This window comes from Schistocerca serialis, chromosome 1 (assembly GCF_023864345.2).
Source record: "Schistocerca serialis cubense isolate TAMUIC-IGC-003099 chromosome 1, iqSchSeri2.2, whole genome shotgun sequence".
In the NCBI taxonomy this organism is placed as follows: domain Eukaryota; kingdom Metazoa; phylum Arthropoda; class Insecta; order Orthoptera; family Acrididae; genus Schistocerca; species Schistocerca serialis.
Genome location: NC_064638.1, coordinates 1,044,918,789 through 1,044,941,204, shown reverse-complemented (window position 1 = coordinate 1,044,941,204; position 22,416 = coordinate 1,044,918,789). Strand labels below are relative to the sequence as shown.

The following is a 22,416-nucleotide window of genomic DNA, read 5'->3' as shown; positions in this document are numbered from 1 at the left end:
TATAGGGAGTTCAGAGAAGCTAAAATGAAATGGCTGCACAAAAAATGTGTAGAAATCGAAAAAGACATGATTGTATGAAGGTATGGATCAGCATGTAGAAAATTCAAATCAACCTTCGCTGAAATTAAAAGCAAGGTGATAACATTAAGTGTGCAACTGAAATTCCTCTGTCAAATGAAGGAGAATGAGTGGACAGGTGGAAAGAGTACACTAAAGACCGTTATCAGTGGGATGACCATCTGATAATGCGATAGAAGCATAAACAGAAGTCGGCAATGAAGAGATAGGGCATACAGCATTAGGATCAACATTTAAAAGAGCTTTGGATGACTTAAGATCATATAAGGCAGAAGGGATAGACAACGTTCCATCGTAGTTTTTAAAATTACTGAGGGGGGGGGGGGGAAGGAAGGGGCGTGTCGAATGTATAAGTCTGTAAGTCTGGCGGCATACCATCTGAAGAACATCATCCACTCAAATCCGAAGATTGCAAGAGCTGATAAGTGCCAGAATTACTGCACAGTAAGCTTAACAGCTCACGCGTCTAAGAAGAATATAGAGAGGAATAGAGAAATAAACTGAGAATGTATTAGATGACGATCAGTTTGGCTTCAGGAAAGGTAAAGGCACCAGAGAGGCAGTTCTGACGTTGCAGTTGATAATGGAAGCCACACTGAAGAAAATTCAAGACACGTTCACGGGATCGTCAATCTGGAAAAGGCGTTCGACAACGTCAAATGGTACAGGATGTTCGAAATTGTAAGGAAAATAGGGGTAAGGTATAGGGGAGAACGGGTAATATATAATACCTACAGGTACCAAGAGGAAACAATAAGAGTGGGAGACCAAGAGCGAAGCTCACTGATTAAAAAGGGTATAAGACAGTGATGAAGTCTTACGCCCCTACTTTTCAATCTATATAGCAAAGAGGCAATGACGGAAATACACTGCAGGGCTAAAGAAACAGGCATCGGCATGCGTAGTCAAATACAGATACACGGCGCTACGGTCCGCAACGGTTATGTAAGACAACGAGTGTCTGGTTCTGTTAGATCGGTTACTGCTGCTATAGTCACCAAGATTTAAGTGCTTTTCATCGTGTGTTATAGTCGGCACGCGAGCAATGGCACACAGCATCTCCGAGGTAGCGACGAAGTGGGGATTTTCCCGTACGACCACTTCAAGAGTGTGTCGTGAATATCAGGAATCCGGTGAAACATCAAATTTTCGACATAGCTGCGGTCGGAAAAAATCCTTCAAGAACGAGACCAACGACGACTGAGTACAATCGTTCAGCGAGACAGAAGTACAATCCTTCCGCAAATTGCTCCATGTTTCAGTGCTGGGCCATCAACAAGTGTCAGCGTGCGAACCATTCAACGGAACATCATCGATATGGGCTTTCGGAGCCGAATGCGACTCGTGTACTCTTGATGACTGCACGACAGAAAGCTTTACGCCTTGCCTGGGCCCTTCAACATCGTCATTGGACTGTTGATGACTGGAAACGTGTTACTGGTCAGACGAGTCTCCTTTCAAATTGTGTAAAGCGGATGGACGTGTAGGGGAATGGAGACAAACTCATGAATCCATGGACCCTGCGCGTCAGTAGGGGACTGTTCCAGTTGGTGGAGGCTGTGGCGCGTGTGCAGATGGAGAGATATGGGACCCCTATAGCGTCTAGATACTATTCTGACAACTGACACATACGTAAGCACGTGTCTGATCACCTGCATCCATTCTTGTCCATTGTGCTTTCTGAAGGACTTGGGTAATTCCAGGTGCACAATGCGACACCCCACACGTCCAGTATTGTTACAGAGTTGCTCCAGGATCACTCTTCTGAGTTTAAACACTTCCGCAGGCCACAAAACTCCCCAGACATGAACATTATTGAGCATATCTGGGATCCCTTGCAACGTGCTGTTCAGGAGGGATTTCTACCCCCTCAAAGTCTTACAAATTTGTGGACAGCCCTGCAGGATTCATGGAGACACTTCCGTCCAGCACTACTTCAGACATTAGTCGAGTCCACGCCGGGTCGTGTTGCGGCGCTTCTGCGTGCTCACGGGGGTTCTACTCAATATTAGGCAGGTGCACCCGTTTCTTTGGCTCTTTCAGTGTAAAAGAAAGGTTCAAAAAATGAGTTACAATGCAAAGTGAAAGGATATCTGTGATAAGATTCGTTGATGTCATTGCTATTCTTCGTGAAAGTGATGAAGAAGTAGAGGAGCTACTGATTGGAATGAACCGTCAAATGGGTACAGCGTATGGACTGAAAGTAAATCGAAGAAAGACGAAAGCAATGAGAAGTATCAGAAATGAGGACAGTGAGAAAATTAACATCCCGCTTGGTGATCACGTAGTAGATGAAGTTACGTAATTCTTCGTCCAAGCCAGCAAAATAACCTATGGTGGATGGATCAAGGAGGACAATCTAGCACTGGCAAAAAGGGTATTCCTGGCCAAGAGAAGTCTACTAGTATCAAGCCAATTTCTGAGATGTAAGTTTGAAGCACAGCATTGGATGGTAGTGAAGCACGGACTGTGGGGGAACCGGAACGAAACAGAATCGAAACATTTGAGATGTGGTGCGGCAGAAGAATGTTGAAAATTAGGTAGACTTCCGAGGTACGGAATGAGGAGGTTCTCTGCAGAACTGGCAAGTAAAGGAATATATGGGAACACTGATAAGAAGTATGAGACACCTGTTAAAATATTAGAGAATAACGTCATCGGTAGTAGAGGGAGCTGTAGAGAGTAAAAACTGTAGAGGAAGACAGAGATTGGAATACATCCAGCAAATAACTGAGAACGTAGGTTGCAAGTGCTACTCCTCTGAGGCGGAAAGATTGGCTCAGGAGAGGAATTCGTGGTGGGACACATCAAACCAGTCAGAAGATTGATGACAAAAAAAATAGTGAAACAGTTTTTATTTAGAATTCCTTCTAAGTTTTGTCATGTTTGTTTTCTGTTTTGAATATCCATCAATAAATTCAGTCTCAAATTAAGAGGTGTTCAGACATGAACCGTTAACATGGAGAAAGTGTCGACAGGGTTGGCAGTGGGAGCGAGGGGGAGACGTGTTCCCAGAAGGAAATAGTTTTTCAGTGGACACAATGCAATTGTTAGAAGGCGGAGCGAAGGTTTTAGACACTGACGCAAACGCCATGCGTGGGCCGAGCCCCTCCGGACATCTCTCAGGAGATTAGCCTGCAGTCTAGAGGTGCCAGACGGACTGGCATGGCAGGTACAGGACGAGTTCCCTGAACCCGAGTGAACAGTGCCAGGCTCTGGCTCACCTGTTATAGCCATGATTGTCCGCACCTCGTGATCTCGCGGTCGCGTTCTCGCTTCCCGAGCACGGGGTCCCCGGTTCGAATACCAGTGGGGTCAGGGATTTTCACCTGCCTCGAGATAACTGGGTGTTTGCGTTGTCCTCATCATTTCATCATCCTTCATGAAAATGGTAAATTGGACTGATCAAAGGTTGGGAATATGTACAGGCGCTGATAACCACGCAGTTGAACCCCCGAAACCAAACATCATCGTATCCAGAATTGACTCTAGAGCTTTTCAGAAGCTAATTATGCAGCAATTGGAGTGAGAACCTAGGAAAGAGAATGAAAGTGCAGAGTTAGTCAATCTGTACAAGAAAATTAAAGTGAAGACTACTGATTAGGAGAAGAGGCTAGGGCAAAAGACTGAGGCGCAAAATGCCGAATCAAGAAGTAGATGTCTTGGGATAAACTAGAGTCGCTAGCCACTGCCATTGAGCGACTTTCTCTCCTGTCTGTACAGGTGAGTGTTCTGATTGTACATGACTCATAGCAGTAGGCGATGGAACAGAAGTCCAGTTGCTGCTACAATACAGGCAGAATCAGATTGAGATAAACAGGAAGCGTCGGGGAGTGTTAGGTGAGCCCCGATGAATTGTGAACTGCAACCAAGATGTGAGATGCAATACTACAAGTGCTGCGTTCAGTACAAGAAAGAAGCGAATTCAAAGTAATCAGAACAGAGGAATTACAGGAAAGGTTATGTCAAATTAAATGGACATCCATGCATATTACACCGAATGAACTGGACGAGTTGACTGATTTTGATGAGGACAATCCTCAATACGACTTGTCCTCGGTCCAGAAGAAAGCCTTATGCCCTGTCCCTTGGCAGAGCAACAGCTACAAATGTGCCTTGATGAGCTGACAAAGCTTTACCCATGTCTTCGTTCCCTTGTTCAAGATAAATTTCGTCTGTGGGCACCTGTAAGATGACTTTCCACGCAATCATATAAGATTGTAAAATGTACCAAGCTTTCAGATACACATTTCTATCTGAGTTCTGGTGCAAGAGTATTTAGGGTGAGGTAAAAAATAAGAATTTCCATGATGGAGGCGTATAGTGAATCAAATAATAGTATTCCAAGACAGTATTTCAAGGAAATGATGAAGTGAAATCAATACCTTGATTTGTCGTATGAGCCGGCGGAGCTAGTGAGAATTTGGTTGACGAAGCTGCCTCATTGTCTCCAAGAAAGTCACAGCCAGGAGGTGCATGAACGATGTAAGGGCATTTTGATGTCTCTTACAAGAGCTGGGCTGTGGCTGCGGCAACAAGGTAAAAGTCCTCGTGCAGCAAGCCGGAAATAATTCAACTTCAGAGCATTGTCTGGAGGGAAGCAGAATTTGACATTCTCGCTATCATTCGAATATGATTGGTGAAAGGTGGAACAATGGGTCAAAGAGAGGCTGGCGGTCTCCAAGAGGCTCTTACAGTGATAGGCCTGATTTTGGGAGATATGAGAGAGTACAGAAGCGTGATGCACCACAAGAAATTGTGGAAGTACTCATGGCCAATTCAAGAAATAAGTGCGTGTTAAACCAGTATTGCAAGGAACTGACTGGAGGAATCTGGAAAGGCAATAGTGTAAATAATTATCAGCTACTCGTATTATTGTACATTAGTTTTGAAGAGTTAACAGAAGTTCTATTAAGAGAGGGAGATGATGTGGAGATTCCAGGTTATTCTGTAATTAGAGTAAGTATTAGCAGTAACGAAATTCATTGTATTTTTGACGCTGGCAGTCCCTGACGAGCAATAGTGCTTATGAGAAATGTCTACGAGGGAAAGCATGCTCTAAATTTCCAAGGTAGAAGATAAAAGTGAGAGAAGAAGAAATGAGGAAAGCAATGAAAGTGAAGAGACGAGCTAGAATCGATTTCGTGTGGCAATCATAAGCAATGTGGGCAAACGTCTTCACTGTTCCGCCCCTATTAGATGCTAAACTAGGGCTGGGATTTATAAATTACCGTAAAATGATGATAAGTTTTGATATGAAACTGTTCATGACAAGTACTGAGAGTGAGTTATACACGTTGAATTTCGAGGATTGTGTGATAAAGGACGTTCTAGAAAACGATTGTTCAGTGGCTGTCATTGGTGTCACACGAACAGAAGATGTGTGGAACTATGGAAATAATGAGAAGTCCGAGTTGAAAAGAGTGGTAGATGATAAATTAGGGCACCTTTAGTCAATCGAAAAGAGATCCAGGGAATAGGTTCCTTTGGATGAGAAACTTGTATGGATGTTTCAGGAGAGTACGTGCTGAGAAATGTATGTTAAGAAAAAAAAATAGATATGTTGTGCTGTTTCCGATTCATTTAGCATTAAAGTTAGCCAATCAGGTAGTCCCGTGCACAAACTCAAGTAGATTACCAGATATTGTTGCCAACCGTTTTCTTCGTTTGGTTTCCTCAAATCGAAGAAATATAGATCATACAATGTCAGGTTCCTCGACCGGTAGTGATATCACGTAAAACTTCCAGGCTGATAGATCGTAGTCTATGCATAAAACATACCGTACCATTTTATCTCCGACTACAGGAGACATCTCCAGAAGTAAAGTGGCGAACTGGAACTATAACTCTGGGAAGGGGCAGGGGGCACCGGATATATAGGCATTGTAGAGCACACTACAGTCCATCACATGACGTCATCTATGAAATTATCTCTGGTAAAGCCAACATTCTCAACTGCAAAAAATATATCGTCATTCTTACGGTGTAACATTGAGATCGAAATGTTGTCTAATTTAACACCTTCCTCTTTTCTGTTAAAATTATTACAGTGCTTATAAATCTGAACAGCCTCTTTATACATGCACCCATGATAATGCGATGTTTTAGATATGACACTCGTCTCATTGAATTTTATTTTATGATCACTCTCTTGGTAAACATGTTCCGACATGGCCGATAGGGCCATAAGAAATTAGGAAAGCCAAACATACTGACCGTTACCTTCATAAAGATTCTAACCACCATCCCAGACAAAAAACATTGGTAGACAGGACATACATAATTTGTGAACTGCCTTGTTTAAAAGATGATCTTGAACATCTACGGTCGACATTCAAGAAGAATGGTTATTCTAACAAGGACAGATATCAAGCACTTCGCCCTAGGGGAAAACAGGAATTAACAAGGAGCAACGGCCGCCCAAGGGTAAAGTTTTCCTTTCGTTCGTTAGTAAGATTACAGGTTGCATTGGGAAGGTGTTGAACAATTATGGTGTGGAAACTACCGACAGACCAACTGGGAGGATGAAAGAATGTTTAAGATCGGGAAAACATATACGACATCCTTTGGCGCACCAGTTATATAAAAAATTCCTTGTCTTTGTGGACTGTTTTATATTGGTACCACGAAAAGAAGAGTTAACATCCATCTGGTCGAACTCAAGAGCAGATATATGGATAAATCGTCATGTTTACCTAGTGGGTGATAAGGAAAAACATCCAGCGAAACGAGTGTCAGATCAAAAACACCGCATTACCGTGTGCACAGATATAGAGAGGATATTCAGATTTATAGACTGTAACGATTTTAACAGAAAAGAGGGAGGCGTTAAATTATATAAAATTTGAATGTCAACGTTGCACTGTAGGAATGACGATGGATTACTTAAAATCGAGAATGCTGGCATTACCAGTGATAATTTCGTAAATCCTTCGTGCAGTACTTCTCTGACAGAATCTGCTGTTTTCTGTTCTCTGAAAGGGCATTCCAAGAGTTCCTATAATCGGACTTCCACGTGTCTATAACATCTTTTGTTTTATTACCCCTCCCCCGCCATTCGAATACAAAGGGTTATACAAATGGGTGCACTGTAGAAGACATGGAAGCCGTGAAGTTACCGTCAGCTGCAATAAACATTCCACTTCGGGGCAGTTTTTGTTGCGGCTGTGACTGAACTTTCTTTCACGAGTTTTAAATTTTGGATCTGATGATAGCAATAGCCGAATCACGTGATGATACCGGAAAGAAATGTTCACTCTGCAGCGGAGTGTGCACTAATGTGAAACTTCCTAACAGATTTAAACGGTGTGCCGGACCGACACTCGAACTCGGGACATTTGCCTTTCGCGGGCAAGTGCTCTGCTAACTGAGTTACCCAAGCATAACTCACGAGCCGTCCCCACAGCTTCAATTTCGCCAGTGATGATAAGTGAAATTAAGCAATCTATTCACAAAAAACTGTAATCAGGTATAATTTTAAGCTCATCGGAGGAAGCGTGTTAGCTGCTGAACAGTGATCGCCCTTGCGTTGCAAGTCACACCGCCGTGGCAGCGTGTGCAGACAGGCGGTTGCTGCGTGGAATTGCTTTGCACAGCGCCGCCTGCTCGCTTGTTTTTTGCGGAAGCGCCACGGGCCTGCAGGAAGTGGACTCAGATAAACGGTGACGTCACAATGGCGCCACGTAGCCAAGGTTGAGAGCCAGTCGGGCACTTCCCTGGTCTGCTCGTGGCTGACATCTGTAAGGCGACAGCCTCATAAACTTCCAGCGACCAACTAACTCGATTTCAGTACTAAAGTGTTAATTAAAACAGAACGCGACACTGCAGAACTATGGGTGTGCCTCCGGTAACACGGTCTATGGACGGTCTACGTACGCCACAAGGCTTCCAGAATGTTCTGGGAATACACAGCTCCCAGTGCAACGGATAGCTGACTTAACGTTCTGGCGACGTTGCGTTTACGAGTGACTTGCAGTTAAGGGCAGTGTATTGCATGCTTCAGATAAAAATTCCACATACACCTGTCTCACTCGCACCCCCACCCCCGCCCCGTGCGCTATGCAACTCGCTTTGTTACGAGTGGAAACAGTCTAAATTACGATGCTACATTACGGGAGGCGTGATTCCTACAGTATTAAAATCATGCAAGGCCTTTAGGAACGTCGTTATTATCACGATGTTAAGCTGAACAAAAATGTTATTTAAGCAAACTGCAGAGGTGAGAGACGTCTATATAATACAAATAGCAGATTTAGTTGCTACGCTATATCACCAGACAGTGCTTGTAAAATTAGCCTACTGCCTGTTCGGAGACGATTGGAAGGCAGCTGCAAATGTTGGAAATTCGTACCCCAGATGGTGTTGACCTCAGCTGTCCTTTCTGTCAGAAGACTTGTATTGTAACCTTTCCTGATCCCTCAAATCGACACATTCTAGTAGAGTTCCACCACTGAAACTAGACCAGGTAGGACTATATGAAAGATCAACAGAAGGATTATATATCAGTCCCCGGTGGCGTCTAACTTAGCGGTTGCCCTTCGAGGACAAGTATTGTGAGTATCAAGGATGCATCATGCACAAGCTTTTCTTTATACGTCTACTGACAGCGCAGGTACGCGCATCACGTCACAGTAACTCATGAACGCAAATGACTACCAACCAAAATAGTTGACTTGTTGAAACATTGCATGACTATAATGGTTCAAATGGATCTGAGCACTTTGGGACTTAACATCTGAGGTCATCAGGCCCCCTAGAACTTAGAACTACTTGAACCTATGGACATCACACACATCCATGCCCGAGGCAGGATTCGAACCTGCGACCGCGCATGACTATACCTCTGCCAGTCCGAACTGACAACATCGGGTATGCAATAACACCATAAAGTTCCGTAATGTCTATTAGTTATTTTTATATTATATTAGATTAATTATATATAATTTATACATTAGATTATATTATAGTAGACTAAGCTTTGCGGCTACTGGACTCGAGTATGGGAGTTCTACATAGAGAACGAGCTTCGTTACGAAATAAATCGGACCATGCGCCTAATACGAAGACGTGTCTCTTATACTCCTCAAATATATAAGTTATTCAGTTAAGTCATGACAAATATCGCTTTGAAATAATAACAGTAAAAGTCAAATTATTTGTTTTATTGTCCCTTTTGCACGTAACACGTTTCTCTAACAATGCCCAAGTCCATCCTGCCTCATGATAACAGGTACACTTGTTTCACATTCATACTGAAATAACCATTGCTACATTGCGTTTCCACAGTAATTGAATAAGCTTTTTATTTATGTTCTACTATCAATATGTTTCCCCACGAAAATTACTGATTCACAAACATTACATTGTTTCAACCTTAAATTTCATAACTAGAGTTCTGCTGTACCAGAACTACAGTTCGTTAGTTTTGATGCACGTACGCTACATAAGTGAGTATTTAATGGTAGGATTATCGATAACATTGGCGGAATTTGTAGGGAAAGAAACGTAAATTAATGTATAAGAGAGATAGTGAAGGCCGACGACTTCCCTTTTTTTTGTTTGTTTTACATATACTTAGAGCCACACATCATTCAGTTTTAGTCCACTGTGTATTTTATATCCTTACAGAATATAAATTGCATCTTATAAGTAATAAAAATTAGTTGACCACATGACGTATGAGCTTTTATGTCATCCACGCAAATACTTCCGATGCAAGTACAGTTTACTTGCAGAAACACATAGAAATGTACATAATTACTGGTTTTATTTTGTAATCAATAGAATATTCCCCGTCATGTTCAAAGGCAAGAGTCTCCTGTTACTATTGATAAACGCGAATCACTTATGAACAACAGAAACATATTTTACTAAGTTCGACAAAGTATTGAGGTAATGTTTGATGTATTTTTGCTTGCTTTTTTTGATTTACCTTTTTGACGAAGAAATGGTATTTTTAGCTCTGTGTGATAAAATCTGTATCGTTTTCTTCATTGTTAGTATAATATCCCTCTGTTTCACGTTACAGATCAACTGTTTTTTAATAAAATCTCAATTACACATTTCAGTTTTGCTGTAAATACTGTTTATTCTTAAGAGACGTACAGGAGGAATAACTATATAGAACAAAAATGTTCTGTAGTTTACCTGGCCTTTTATATATCCTCAGTTTATAGACGGTTCAATGCTTCTAGCTTCAACAGGAATCTACTAAGACACTGATCGCATACACGACGACGTAATGCCCGAGAGGTATGCAATACACCCAACGTACCGGTAACACAGGTACGATCGTAACTGCTCAAAGCTACTAGGAAAACTACTGTAGTGTGAGCTCACTTATAGTAGTCTTCCATAGTTCTACAACTCAACTCATAACTAATCCCGCTCGCCTTTTCTCGAAACAACTGAATAACTCGATTAACTTTCTCCTACGAATCGAAGTTACACTTTCGACTCTTAATAATACTCCCTATCAAATTCTTCATCCCGATTTATCAGCGACGTGCCTCGGCGCTACCGCTCCTAGCTGAAACACAACAACGACTCGACTTTGTACACACCAAGAAGGCATGTAAAAACTTCTGCTGTGGCGTTGTTGCCATTATACAGCAAGACAATGCTCCCTCAGAGATAAGGCGCGCTCGCCTTCGAAAGTTCCAGAAACGAGCGATAAATATGAAGTACAATGTCGATACGTTACAACATTGAAGATACGCTCGCCTTCGAAAGTTCCAGAAGCGAGCGATAAATATGAAGTACAATGTCGATACGTTACAACATTGAAGATAACAGTACTCCTTACAACACGACGTCGAATGATTAATATTTATATTTTAAGGACTCTTACTCTTAAAGAGCCCGTCAGTATTATGAAGCTTTTGCTTCCGATCTGAACGAAAAAAAATTGCCTGAGCAGCCTCGACGATAGATTGAGGCACAGAGGAAGACATTTCAGAGAGTGGAGAATTTCAAAAGTTTCATAAAGAGCAGATTCAGCTACTTCTATAGTATGATGCTTGGTCAACACATTCGGTGTGGCCTCCGGCGTCTGGATCCTTTGAGGAAATCTGAACAAGTGGGAAGCATATCCGATTTACCTCCAGAGTCACGTTTCGCATTCAAGGAAATATCACTGGAGCAAAGTCGTGGTCGTCTCCTGAGATTTTGTGTTTATTGCGTTAATTGCCTCCGTTGTCAGACCTTAGCGAGTTGTGTTTGAGGAAGTGCGTAATTTCTTTTTTAATTTATTGGATTTCGGAACGTGACTAAACAGTCATCTCAACTCGAAATGTTACGCTACAGTTCATAGTATACATAAGTTTTAAGTCATACCCTGGTACGAAGATACATAACAAAGGACAGATACCGACATGAAACAAATTTTACATCCGTGGTGTACCGAAACGAGTAAACAAGACGAAAATGTAACACAGGATATACAGAGGTAGTATGTTATAAAATCCTACTGGTAACACAATATGAAATAACAAATTGCCGTTGGTACACATTTACGATTTCCCACTTTAATGCATGTTAATGACTATGTATCTACATTAACAATAAAAGGTTCTTTTGTTCGCCCTGTAAGAATTGTTTCAAAAGCTGCGACAGAGAACGAATATTTGTGCAGGTCTAAACGCGTCATCTAGACAGAACATTACAGCAGTAAGTTAGGATGAGATTTAGGTATTACAGCCAGACATAAAGATATACCAGTATTCCGACACATACAAATAGGAGGTGCTTAGTGACATACATTCACAGTCTGAGCGTCCCGCACCCTGCTGAGTAGCACGTGAGAATATTGTCAGTTAACTGTGCTTTGGTCTTCTCCTGGTATTTTAATTACCAGGAACATTAGGTTAGCGGTACATGGGCACCGTTGAGAAATGTGTAATTGATCAGTGCATTGTACAAAGCGTGTGGCTAGGACAGATTTCCTGCCGTCCTGTCGCCATTGGACAGCAAATCTGGTAGAATTGAGTCGGCGTTGTCTATCTGAAGTACCACTGTTAACTACCAGCAATTGTACGCCTACTCTTAAGATAATCAGTTTGGCCCAAATTAGTAAAGCCAGGCTGATACCAAATTCCCAGGCATGAGTTTGGCAGTATTGTACTCGGCACAACCATACAAGGTTTCGGCAGGTCATGAGCGGAATTTTCAGCATGGGTTACGAAAGCATCTTGTAACCCATCTCTGAACTCTCTCGCTCATTCCCCAGCCGTGGTACCGAATGGTTGGTGCAATGCTTAGCACACAGGACTCGCATTCTGGAGGACATCGCCCATCAAGATTAAAGTTTCCGTGGTTTTGCTCTGAAAGTACCGATTTCTTTCCCCCTTCTCTGCAAAATCCAAATTAGTGTTTTGGTTAATGACCTCGTCGTCGACGAGGCGCTAAGCCCTAATCTTCATGCCTCGCTTTGCTCTTCCAGCCTCGGTCCGGCCTCGTAGACTTAGGGTGGGTGAGTCACACAACTACGCTGTAGGGAACCCACTCCCTAGCTTGCAAAAAACTTATGCAAGGGTGTTATTTTCCAAGGGTTGAGTGTAACGATAATGGTTAACTTCCCAGGTGTCGACAGCGTCATCTTTCGAGTCCAGTCGAAGCCCATGGATCTGACAAAATCTACAATCATTTCATGATTGTTTTCACGAAAATACTCGGCTTGAGTTTCCATACACATTACTACCGAAAAGGCTTTTTCTTATACATTTATTTTGTTTTGCATTCAGTAACCATACAAATTGTATTTTTATAACAACAGTTTATAAATTATGCATGTGCCAGAGTACTTAAAAATACCAAGAAAACATTAAAGAAAGTGAAACTTCCTGTCAGATTAAAACTGTGTGCCCGACCGAGACTCGAACTCGGGACCTTTGCCTTTCGCGGGCAAGTTCTCTACCATCTGAGCTACCGAAGCACGACTCACGCCCCGTCCTCACAGCTTTACTTCTGCCAGTGTCTCGTCTCCTACCTTCCAAATTTTACAGAAGCTCTCCTGGGAACCTTGCAGAACTAGCACTCCTGAAAGAAAGGATACTGCGGAGACATGGCTTAGCCACAGCCTGGGGGATGTTTCCAGAATGAGATTTTCACTCTGCAGCGGAGTGTGCGCTGATACGAAACTTCCTGGCAGATTAAAACTGTGTACCCGACCGTTCTAGAGACATCCCCCAGGCTGTGGCTCCGCAGTATCCTTTCTTTCAGGAGTGATAGTTCTGCAAGGTTCGCAGGAGAGCTTCTGTAAAGTTAGAAGGTAGGAGACGAGATACTGGCAGAAGTACAGCTGTGAGGACAGGGCGTGAGTCGTGCTTCGGTAGCTCAGATGGTAGAGCACTTGCCCGCGAAAGGCAAAGGTCCAGAGTTCGAGTCTTGGTCGGGCACACAGTTTTAATCTGCCAGGAAGTTTCATATCAGCGCACACTCCGCTGCAGAGTGAAAATCTCATTCTGGATTAAAGAAAGTGCTTAGTAACGATGGAAAATAAACTTTGAAAACATTTGTTTTAACTAATCTCTGAAAAATAATTAATTTATTAAAGTCCAGATACTTGCAAGACCGACAGCACTATCTTTGGCGAAATGAAAGTCTTCCAGTATACATGTTGTCAAACTCGAACAGGGAGGGGAAGTGCTGGACTGACTGTGGCTCTCTGCATACTCGGGGATCAGCTTGGTCCCCAACGAGGTTTCATCTTGCCATACACACTTCCATTCTTATTACTCGTCTCCTTAATCTAAGGGATTTGCCAATGGCCTGCGCTCTGCTGCACGGACTCGTAGTTGAAACAGTCCCGAATTTGTCTTATCAACTGCTACTGAGCGTCTATCGGATGTGATGCAATGATGGATCTGAGAATGTGTAGTGGGGGGGAGGGGGGAGAGAACCAAACAGCTAGGTCAACGGTCCCACGGGAGAAGGGAAGGATAGGGAAGGAATCGGCTGTGCCCTTTCAAAGGAACCATCCCGGAATTTGTGTGAAGCGATTTAGGGAAATTACGGAAAACCTAAATCAGGATAGCTGGACGCGGGTTTGGGCCGTCGTCCTCCAGAATGCGAGTCCAGTGCTCTAACCGGGACTTGAAGAGATTAACTTCTGAAAAGAGAGGAGATGCGAACCATACCGAGTAATATTGCGTTAAAAGAACAAATTCACGTGCTCTCTCTCTCTCTCTCTCTTTCGCACACACACACACACACACACACACACACACACACACACACACACACACAGAAAGCGAGTGAGAGAGAGAGTGACAGGGGGGGGGGGGGGGAGGAAAGGTGAGCGGGGGGGTCCTGGACGTTCCTTTGCTGGTCCTCTGTCAGCGCGGCTAAGTAATGAACATAAATCTGCAAAAGATTTGTCCTACTGCATCTTCAGATATTTGTTACGGTGGCGGACGCACGGGGGCAATAAACGACAATAAACACAGACCATTTTCATTTTTATGGCGTAAACAAGTTTTGCAATATCATGGAGAACAGCTATACCGGCAAACGTCCAGAAGACGGCTCTACCCTCATATGGCCGTCGAAAACAAATAGGAGGAAATAACGCACAAACAGAGCACGGAAAGTACTTCATAAAAGATAAAAGCTAGAGTTGGCAAAGACCAACGTATCCATCAAAATTCCAGCAGGAAAAGAGTGGAAAATAAGAGTTGAAGAATACTTGTCATTCAGTGAGGTTCTGGACGAACGTTCTAGTAACTAAAATATAATATTCCCGCTATGGTAATACTTCTGTTTCAGAAGCCGTCAAGAAAACTGCTATTTTCGTTCCTGCTAGCAATAGAACAACTATAGTTAAAGAAAACAGTGTTTAATAATAGTGGTATTAGTAGTAGTAGTAGTAGTAGTAGTAGTAGTAACAGTTGTAGTAGCAGTATTAGTAGGATTGATATAAATTAAACAAAACAGTGCGTTATCCTTCTGAAACGAGGACAGTACATAATTTACTGTAGTAATTAAGTGCATTTCTAAATCAAGGTAACAGATTCTTCATAGTAGCTTGTAAATGTCTGTAAGGAAAATGAAATCATTTTTATATTATACTAGAAGAAAACAAACCAATTTTGACATTTTTTAAACTGGTTCATACAGAACTTAGCAGTGTTGTTACCTTCAAAGACATGGTCAGTTTGTCATTTGTGTGATAAATGAACGATTTTATTCAATTACAATCGCACACTGAGGCGTAGTTTCGACGCCGGATATGTTAATAATTTCTTGTAAGACTAGAGACTATTGACTCAGGACCAGGAGGAATAGTTGGAAAAGTAACAGCTCGACATAAAACGGCTGAGAGGTTTGCTGATTGATGACTATGCCCATCCCTATAACCGTTCAATGTTGTCTTAGAGCAAAAGAAGGGAGCAGTGAAACGGTCGATGTCACAACGTCCATCCCCACCGCCTCCGTACCCCACAACACTTGTGAATATAGATTAATGGCAGATCGTGAGTACAATTACAAAACGGAGCAAAGCATATGAATTGACCTTTTGACTGCGATTTATACAATTTTACATACCCTTTGATTAACAAGGAAACCGCGTCTACTCGTCACCGCCGATTTCCTTCAGATTTGTGTTATATACAGGTCTTGGCGAGAAATGAAAGTGGCAGAAGAGGAAGCTGCAGAGGTCCAAGTGTTTAGAAAAAAAATCACTTTCTGGCGAGAGTCGAGCGAGACATGAGCCATTTACGTTACTATACAGTATTTCATTGCCTGTGTTGTTAAGAAGAATGATGTAATGTTCCTTCGGACATGCATGCATGAAATGTATCATTCCCTTACACAGCTGATGTTTCTTCGTATTCGCAACTGTGAATACATTTCATGTCAGCCATTTACATTAGCATAATTTCACGGTAGCGGTTAGCGCAGCGGGTATGCCCGGCTCCGTAGCTTAGCGTGTTCGTTCAGCGAACTGACCGTCCTCTGTATTAACAATTTAAAAAGAAAAAAGAGAAAAATCTGCGCGATGTTTTCATCGATCGAATTTTAGAAGCGTCATGCGACGTCCGCACAGAAATGCAGAGGAAAAATTGTAAAGCAGTTGACAGAACGACAGAAGAAGGAAGAAATAAATAAATAAAATAAGAAGAGTGAGTACAGAACAGTAATCCAAGGCTCGTGGTGTCGAGTCGCTATGCAGGAACCTTTCTTTATTTTTAGTAATCGTCGTTAGCCTTTCCTTTCGTACTTTTTACGAAAATATTAATAAATACGGCATACCGAGGGTAGTTTCGGTTCATTTGCAGCCTAAGTAAGGTAAAAACTGAAAATAGCAAAGAATTCCCGAATAGGAATTCGCACACGCGATCCACTGATTACCGTTCCATACTCTTTCAGCTGTGGTAACCACTGCCTGGAAACCACACAGACAAAAGTAGCTCTTGCCTCGTCCAAGACTATTTTTTCTGGACGCTTGACTACCTAGAGCTCCCATTTCTGTCACTCTCATTTCTGGTCAAGCATTGCGTATACAGTACCATAAACTAGGACTAAATCGTTCATGAGGAGTAGGTGCGGTCTCCTTGTCAGTTCCAACAAATTCCACACTAGCAGCTCTTGACGAATAAGGCATTGTTTCAGTACGAGCTTATAATATGTATGTCAATGCGACAGTTTCTATTAAGTCTCATCAGAACAGTGGGAAACTACGAGATGAAAGAAGTGCCGGTAAGGAGATTCCTCAGAACCAAAAATATTGTTAGCAGTTCTAAAGGAAGTTTTCAGATCCTAGAACTGTAAGGACAAAGAAAGAATCTTGTGTTAATTAAACGTATCCGAAGCATCTTAATTTTACTCATGAGATTGTATTTCCTTATGTATCAAAAAAAGATTCACTTAGACAACGAGTGGAACTATTTAATAGAGCAACTACTGAAGATGGCCTGAAAATCACATTTAATTAGTAAAGAAAGCTTCAGATATGGTTTTCATTGCATTGTTCGTATGTTTCTATATGCTGTAGCTGCAACACCGCTTAGGATAGGGAATGTTAATTTTGTGCAATATTCTGAGCACTAGTTACAGCCAGGTGCAAGCCGGATTGCAGTGAGTTAGGCATACCAACAGTTGCGAAGTACAATAGAGGCCACAGGTTTGCTGAAAGAGTCTATGTAGCGGTTTTGCATGTCGCAAGTCGCAGGCAGAAGGGGCCCACTGGCCAACCTAGCATGTTATGAGTACGTGATGCGAAGTGGGGTGTATGGCAAAAGAGAGGCGCACAGCCGCGTATAAATAGGTGCGGGTTTCTAACGAGATTCATTCAAGTGTGGCAGCTCTCCTGGATGGCGGGGCATGCCACACCACCAGCTACAGGCAGCAGCAGATGGGGCGCCAGCATTCCAGTACACGGTAGGCTACTGGTTCGACCCTTTGAGGCCAACGTGGGGTCCATAACCAGCCAGCGGCGGGCCACTCCACAGCTCGCCACCGCGGGCAGTCTTTCTGGCTTCCAACACACGCCGTAAGCATCCCGAGGTGAGGGCCACAGATTCGGACTCCAGATCACGGGCACTTGTTGTCACCGGGTCCTAAGCCAACCCAGTGAGGGAACACGATGCGGACCATCTTGCAGTTGTCAGCAGGCCGCTTGCGGCTCACACCGAGCAGCGCAGAGTCGGCAGGGATGTAGACTGCCAAGTCGGCTGCCGGCATCCTGACGATGCCGCAACTCCACTGGCGTACAAGGCCGGCTCGACACAGCATTGCATTGCACGGGCTGCTGGGGTGCTTCCTCAGCATTGTGGGGGCCTGTGACGCAGACCGAGGTGTACGAGGGCACTGTGGTTGGAAACAATAAATCATTTGGAAAGCTCCAACGAGTCTTAATACAGTGCCTTCTACCTCTTCCCGCTACATTTGGTCATCCTGATACATTCGGTGGCAGAAGTCGCCACTACAATGCCATCACCACAATAAAAACTTCATATCTGAAGCGTTCCTTACATTGAATACATGATCGCCCTCCAGCTGATAATGTCAGGTATTTATAACATTTAATAAGTCTCAAATGTGTATTTAAGACACAGAAAGAATGTAGCACAAATAAAAAGTCGAGTCATAGAATCAGTTGATTTGCCTAGATGAATAAGAAAATAAACAAATAAGAAATGAGCTGTAGTGCTTGTCGTATACTAAATATAATTTTCAAATTTAAGATTCAAACGTGTCTGAAAGTTTTTAGTCTGTGAATTTTCAGTAAAGTGACTAAAACATAGAGAGGTACAGCATCTCATGGCAAAGATCTGGGTAATGTGATCCCTACGGCTTTTGTCATGGGACCACCACAGTATGGATAGACTAAAAATGAAACTTTACGTCTGAACTTTGAGGACGAATAAGGTAACCTCTGTTTCAAGAAATTTCACTCTGTGAGTACATCGTGTATTAACATAAAATGCTGATGGGCCAGTATACTACGACCACTGCCCACCTTGCACGGTGATGTTGCAGGCACATAACGTGGTAAGGAAAGTACATTAAGTGGGCAGTGACGAATGTGGAATCACTCTAAATGCGATAAGATATGCAAGTGAATCGTCTGACGTAATCGACTTTGACGAATGGCAGATTGCTACAGACTGGCACCAGGGAACGAGCATCTTGGAAACGGTGGAAATGGTCTGCTGCTTGTGTGCTACAGCTATGAGCATCCGTAGGAAGTGACTGAAGTATGATACGTCCACGCCTCATCATAAACTGTGGAGATCGGAGGCGTGTCTTCTCTATAAAGTAGGTTCATGAAGATTTGTGGTAGATCTGATGATGGGGGTTGTACCAGCCCGAGCCCAATTTTCACCCCCTCTTCGTCTGCTTGATAGAGGTTGGGGATGGTTTATGACACCCCCTCCACGTTCCTCTCCCGTTCTTCATGTATGCCAATTGCCTTACGTATAAAAGCTGGGCTGTTATTCTACTGACTAGGCTACTGACCTTGAATATCTAGACACTCCCCCAGTCCCTTCTCTGTCTATCTCTTCTTCCCCAGTCGTTCTGTACCACTTGCATTGTTATACAGTTTTTATTTAGGGTCAAATTTTTGTCCAAGATGGCTGACAGATGTTTTTCCAAGGTAGCCTTCTCTTAATTAGTATATTTATGACGCAGTATGACTGCCAAAATCAAACATGGCTGATCGAAGATGTCGAAGTGACAAAATATGATGGATTTATGTCACTCTCATACATGGCTGCCTATGATTTGTGTTATGAATCTGTACCTATAATATTACAGTGGACATAGTCCAGTGTCAAATGATCCGAAATTTAAAAAAAAGGAACGTTTCTGGATGTCTCCATACATGTGTAGCAGTACGATTGTAGGCTCATGATTTATTATTATTGATACTACATGATACAATAGGAAATTGATGTCTACAAAGCCTGTGGGATGTCCAGACGGGTTTTTAGAAAAAGGATAAAGAAGATGGTGGATATAGCCCAACAATTTGTGTGAGAGAGTATTTTAGACAAAGTACACTTTTTATATGTAACAGTTACACTGCGGAGGAGTTCAGGTTCATTCTCCTAACACAACTCTTTCTACTCTTGATGCTGACCAATTGTAGTGTGGAGGTGCAGAGCCATTTTTAAACAAATTGTACGGATAGCTCCCTTGTTATAGATTTAACAACGACTGTGGCTCCCCTGGACATTCATGTAGCAGTGTTTTATTAAAGTCACACTGAAGGTGATGGGCTCCATCACATAATACAGTGCTGCCCGACCGAGACACGCATGCTGCAGCACACCTGTTGCTGCGGGTGTTGCTGCTCTGCGAGGATCAGGGCAACACCAGACCTGCCTTATCTTCTGACCCGTACTCATACTGTCCATGCCAGGGGACTGATCATTCGTCTCCACACGTGAAGACAGCATCCCACACGCTGTGGTCCAGTACAGAATACTAGACACTTTCTCTCACGCAAAAAATATTTCTTAAAATACAGTTTTCCGATTTGTGATTAAGGCTGCGGTCTCAACTCACATTTGATGCATTTTGGGGCTATACTCTGGAGAATGTGGAATGTGGCAAACATGCAGGGGCAGCTAGTGTTTGCGAGCTACCGCGCTGTCGGCCTGAGGCAGCATCTGGCTCCGCCACTGCATAGAGGCTGTAGCAGTTGATAAGTTGCACTGTTCTGCGAGTCGCCTGTCTTGTTATAGTGCGCGTGCATGTAAAGAGGGACGGTAGTACTCTACACAAGCCGGCCGGGGTGACCGAGCGGTTCTAGGCGCTAAAGTCTTGAACCGCGCGACCGCTACGGGCATGGATGTGTGTGTTGTCCTTAGGTTAGTTAGGTTTAAGTAGTTCTAAGTTCTAGGGGACTGATGACCTTAGAAGTTAAGTCCCATAGTGCTCAGAGCCATTTGAACCATTTGAACTCTACACACACAGTGCGGTCTACGGCAGTTGTCGCACAAGCTTCGGTATAACAACTAGCGGTCACATGACACCAATCTTGGCTCATTTTTTATGCGCAGATGCAGACTGATTTTGTAAGATGTAATAATATATTTTATATTGAATCCACTTGCTGACACCGGCAGCGAGCCACCAAATGAGATCAGATGCGTAACACAGATTTATTCCATTCCATTAAGAGTATCTTGTTAATAGTGTTGTTTATGGTAAATTAAGTTAGTAATAATTATACACTGCTCAGTATCGCATTTGCAGGCCACCACTAATTCTCACAGCAGCATATTCCTGTGAGGTGGCAGCTCACTGTACACAGCAACGATAAGACTATGGAACACACTGTTCGATTTTCCCACTTGTTATTCGAGAGTGGGATGGTCGATATGGCTGACTTTGAAACCGATGTTCGGCTAGGAAGAGTGTATACCTCCTGCCACTTGAACAGTGCACATGCGAACTTGCTCCCCTCTTATTTGCTTGCAGTGTGGTGTGATCTACTTTGCGCTTACGCTATCTGATCAAAAGTATCTGGACATATGCTAGTGAACATTAACATCACGTGTATCTATTATCGAAACACAACATATTAAAAAAATCGTGAACGACAGAAGAAAAAATGTTATTTTGTGAATAAACTCATTACTTACGAGGATGGGATTTGCGGCCATTCATCCAGTAGGCTGGTCAGTCTGACAGCATTGTTTTCGGTGGTTTATAACATCTGCAAAAGCAATTCCTTGGCTGGTTTTTTTTTTTCTGTGCACTGTAAATGGTATTATCTGCATTTTAAATGATTCGCTTTTGATAAAGTGCTGCATAATATTCTTGTTCTTTCTTTTGGAAACATTTCACGATGAGTCAGGGACATTCCATTTGACAGCTGCCTCGACCCCAACTAGCCACTGAATATATATACCGCTAACACTACGAGAAAATAAACCGCTAAAAGTATATACAAGATTCAGAGCCGCACGAAATTCCCTATCACAGCCTCATAAACATGATGCACACGCCGGCAGGTGAGTGATAAAAAATAGTGGCTAAACGGACGCCGATGCTTCATGAATGACTGATAACGCTTAACAAAGTTAACCCTAATTAAAGAATCTTATTCAATGTACATTTGCTGTACGTCAAAAATTCGTGTAAAAAAAAGGTTGGTGTATACAACTCAGGAGTAAAGGGTTCTGCTATAATAATAATAATAATAATAATAATAATAATAACAACACAACCACGTGACAGTTCCTATAATACACTCTTTGCAATAATTAGGAGCTAAATATATGTGCGGTGTGAGTAGTGCTTGCGTTGGGTTCCAATGCAACTCATAACTTTATCTCTCGTACAGGAAACGTTGACTGTATGGCAAATTGCCCCTGGATGGTAGAATCTTTACAAAACGCGTCCTAAGTGAAGTTTTGAGTCACAGATCCGAGTTCTGGACTTTGAAGCACATTTAAAAACGTGTACTGCAGAATGTCTTTTCCTTACAACAATCGAAGTAAAAGCTATTCCTACTTTATCACTTATGGAGCATGGCCACCTGACCACTGATGCCTCTAGTTATAAAAGCAGTAATGAATCAATATTTTGAAAAAGGAAGAAGGTGGCACGGAGGTATTTCCTTATATTAAGCGCTGATATGTGTATCCAGCGCTGCTAAGCAGTTCGCACTTAATAAAGAAAACCATGACTGACAGTAGAAAGAACTTATTTTCTCAATAAATCTGTTACTTGAAGTAAAACACACGGATTGTGGTATAGCTGGAGTGCGTTACAATGTTATTTAGCACATGGTAGTTGCATATGTGTTTAGCTGTCTTAAATACTCCTTCACGCCTACTGAATCTTACGAAATCTAGCTCCATGAGCACCTAACAACCTGTT

At 42.7% G+C, this 22,416-nt stretch overlaps 1 protein-coding gene across 2 annotated transcripts in view; it reads right to left on the bottom strand.

Annotated features, from left to right (window-relative positions):
- The window catches only part of LOC126414647 (parathyroid hormone/parathyroid hormone-related peptide receptor-like), a 510,473-nt gene that overhangs the window by 374,732 nt on the left and 113,325 nt on the right, over positions 1-22,416 (bottom strand). Inside the window, exon 2 of one of the 2 annotated variants that reach the window (XM_050083365.1) lies at positions 21,174-21,247. The exons of the other annotated variant lie outside the window; for it this stretch is intronic. Within the exon in view, the coding sequence (XP_049939322.1) occupies positions 21,174-21,194 (21 nt within the window). The 5' untranslated portion in view covers positions 21,195-21,247. The remainder of the gene's footprint in view (positions 1-21,173; positions 21,248-22,416) is intronic. 2 annotated transcript variants of the gene reach the window in all.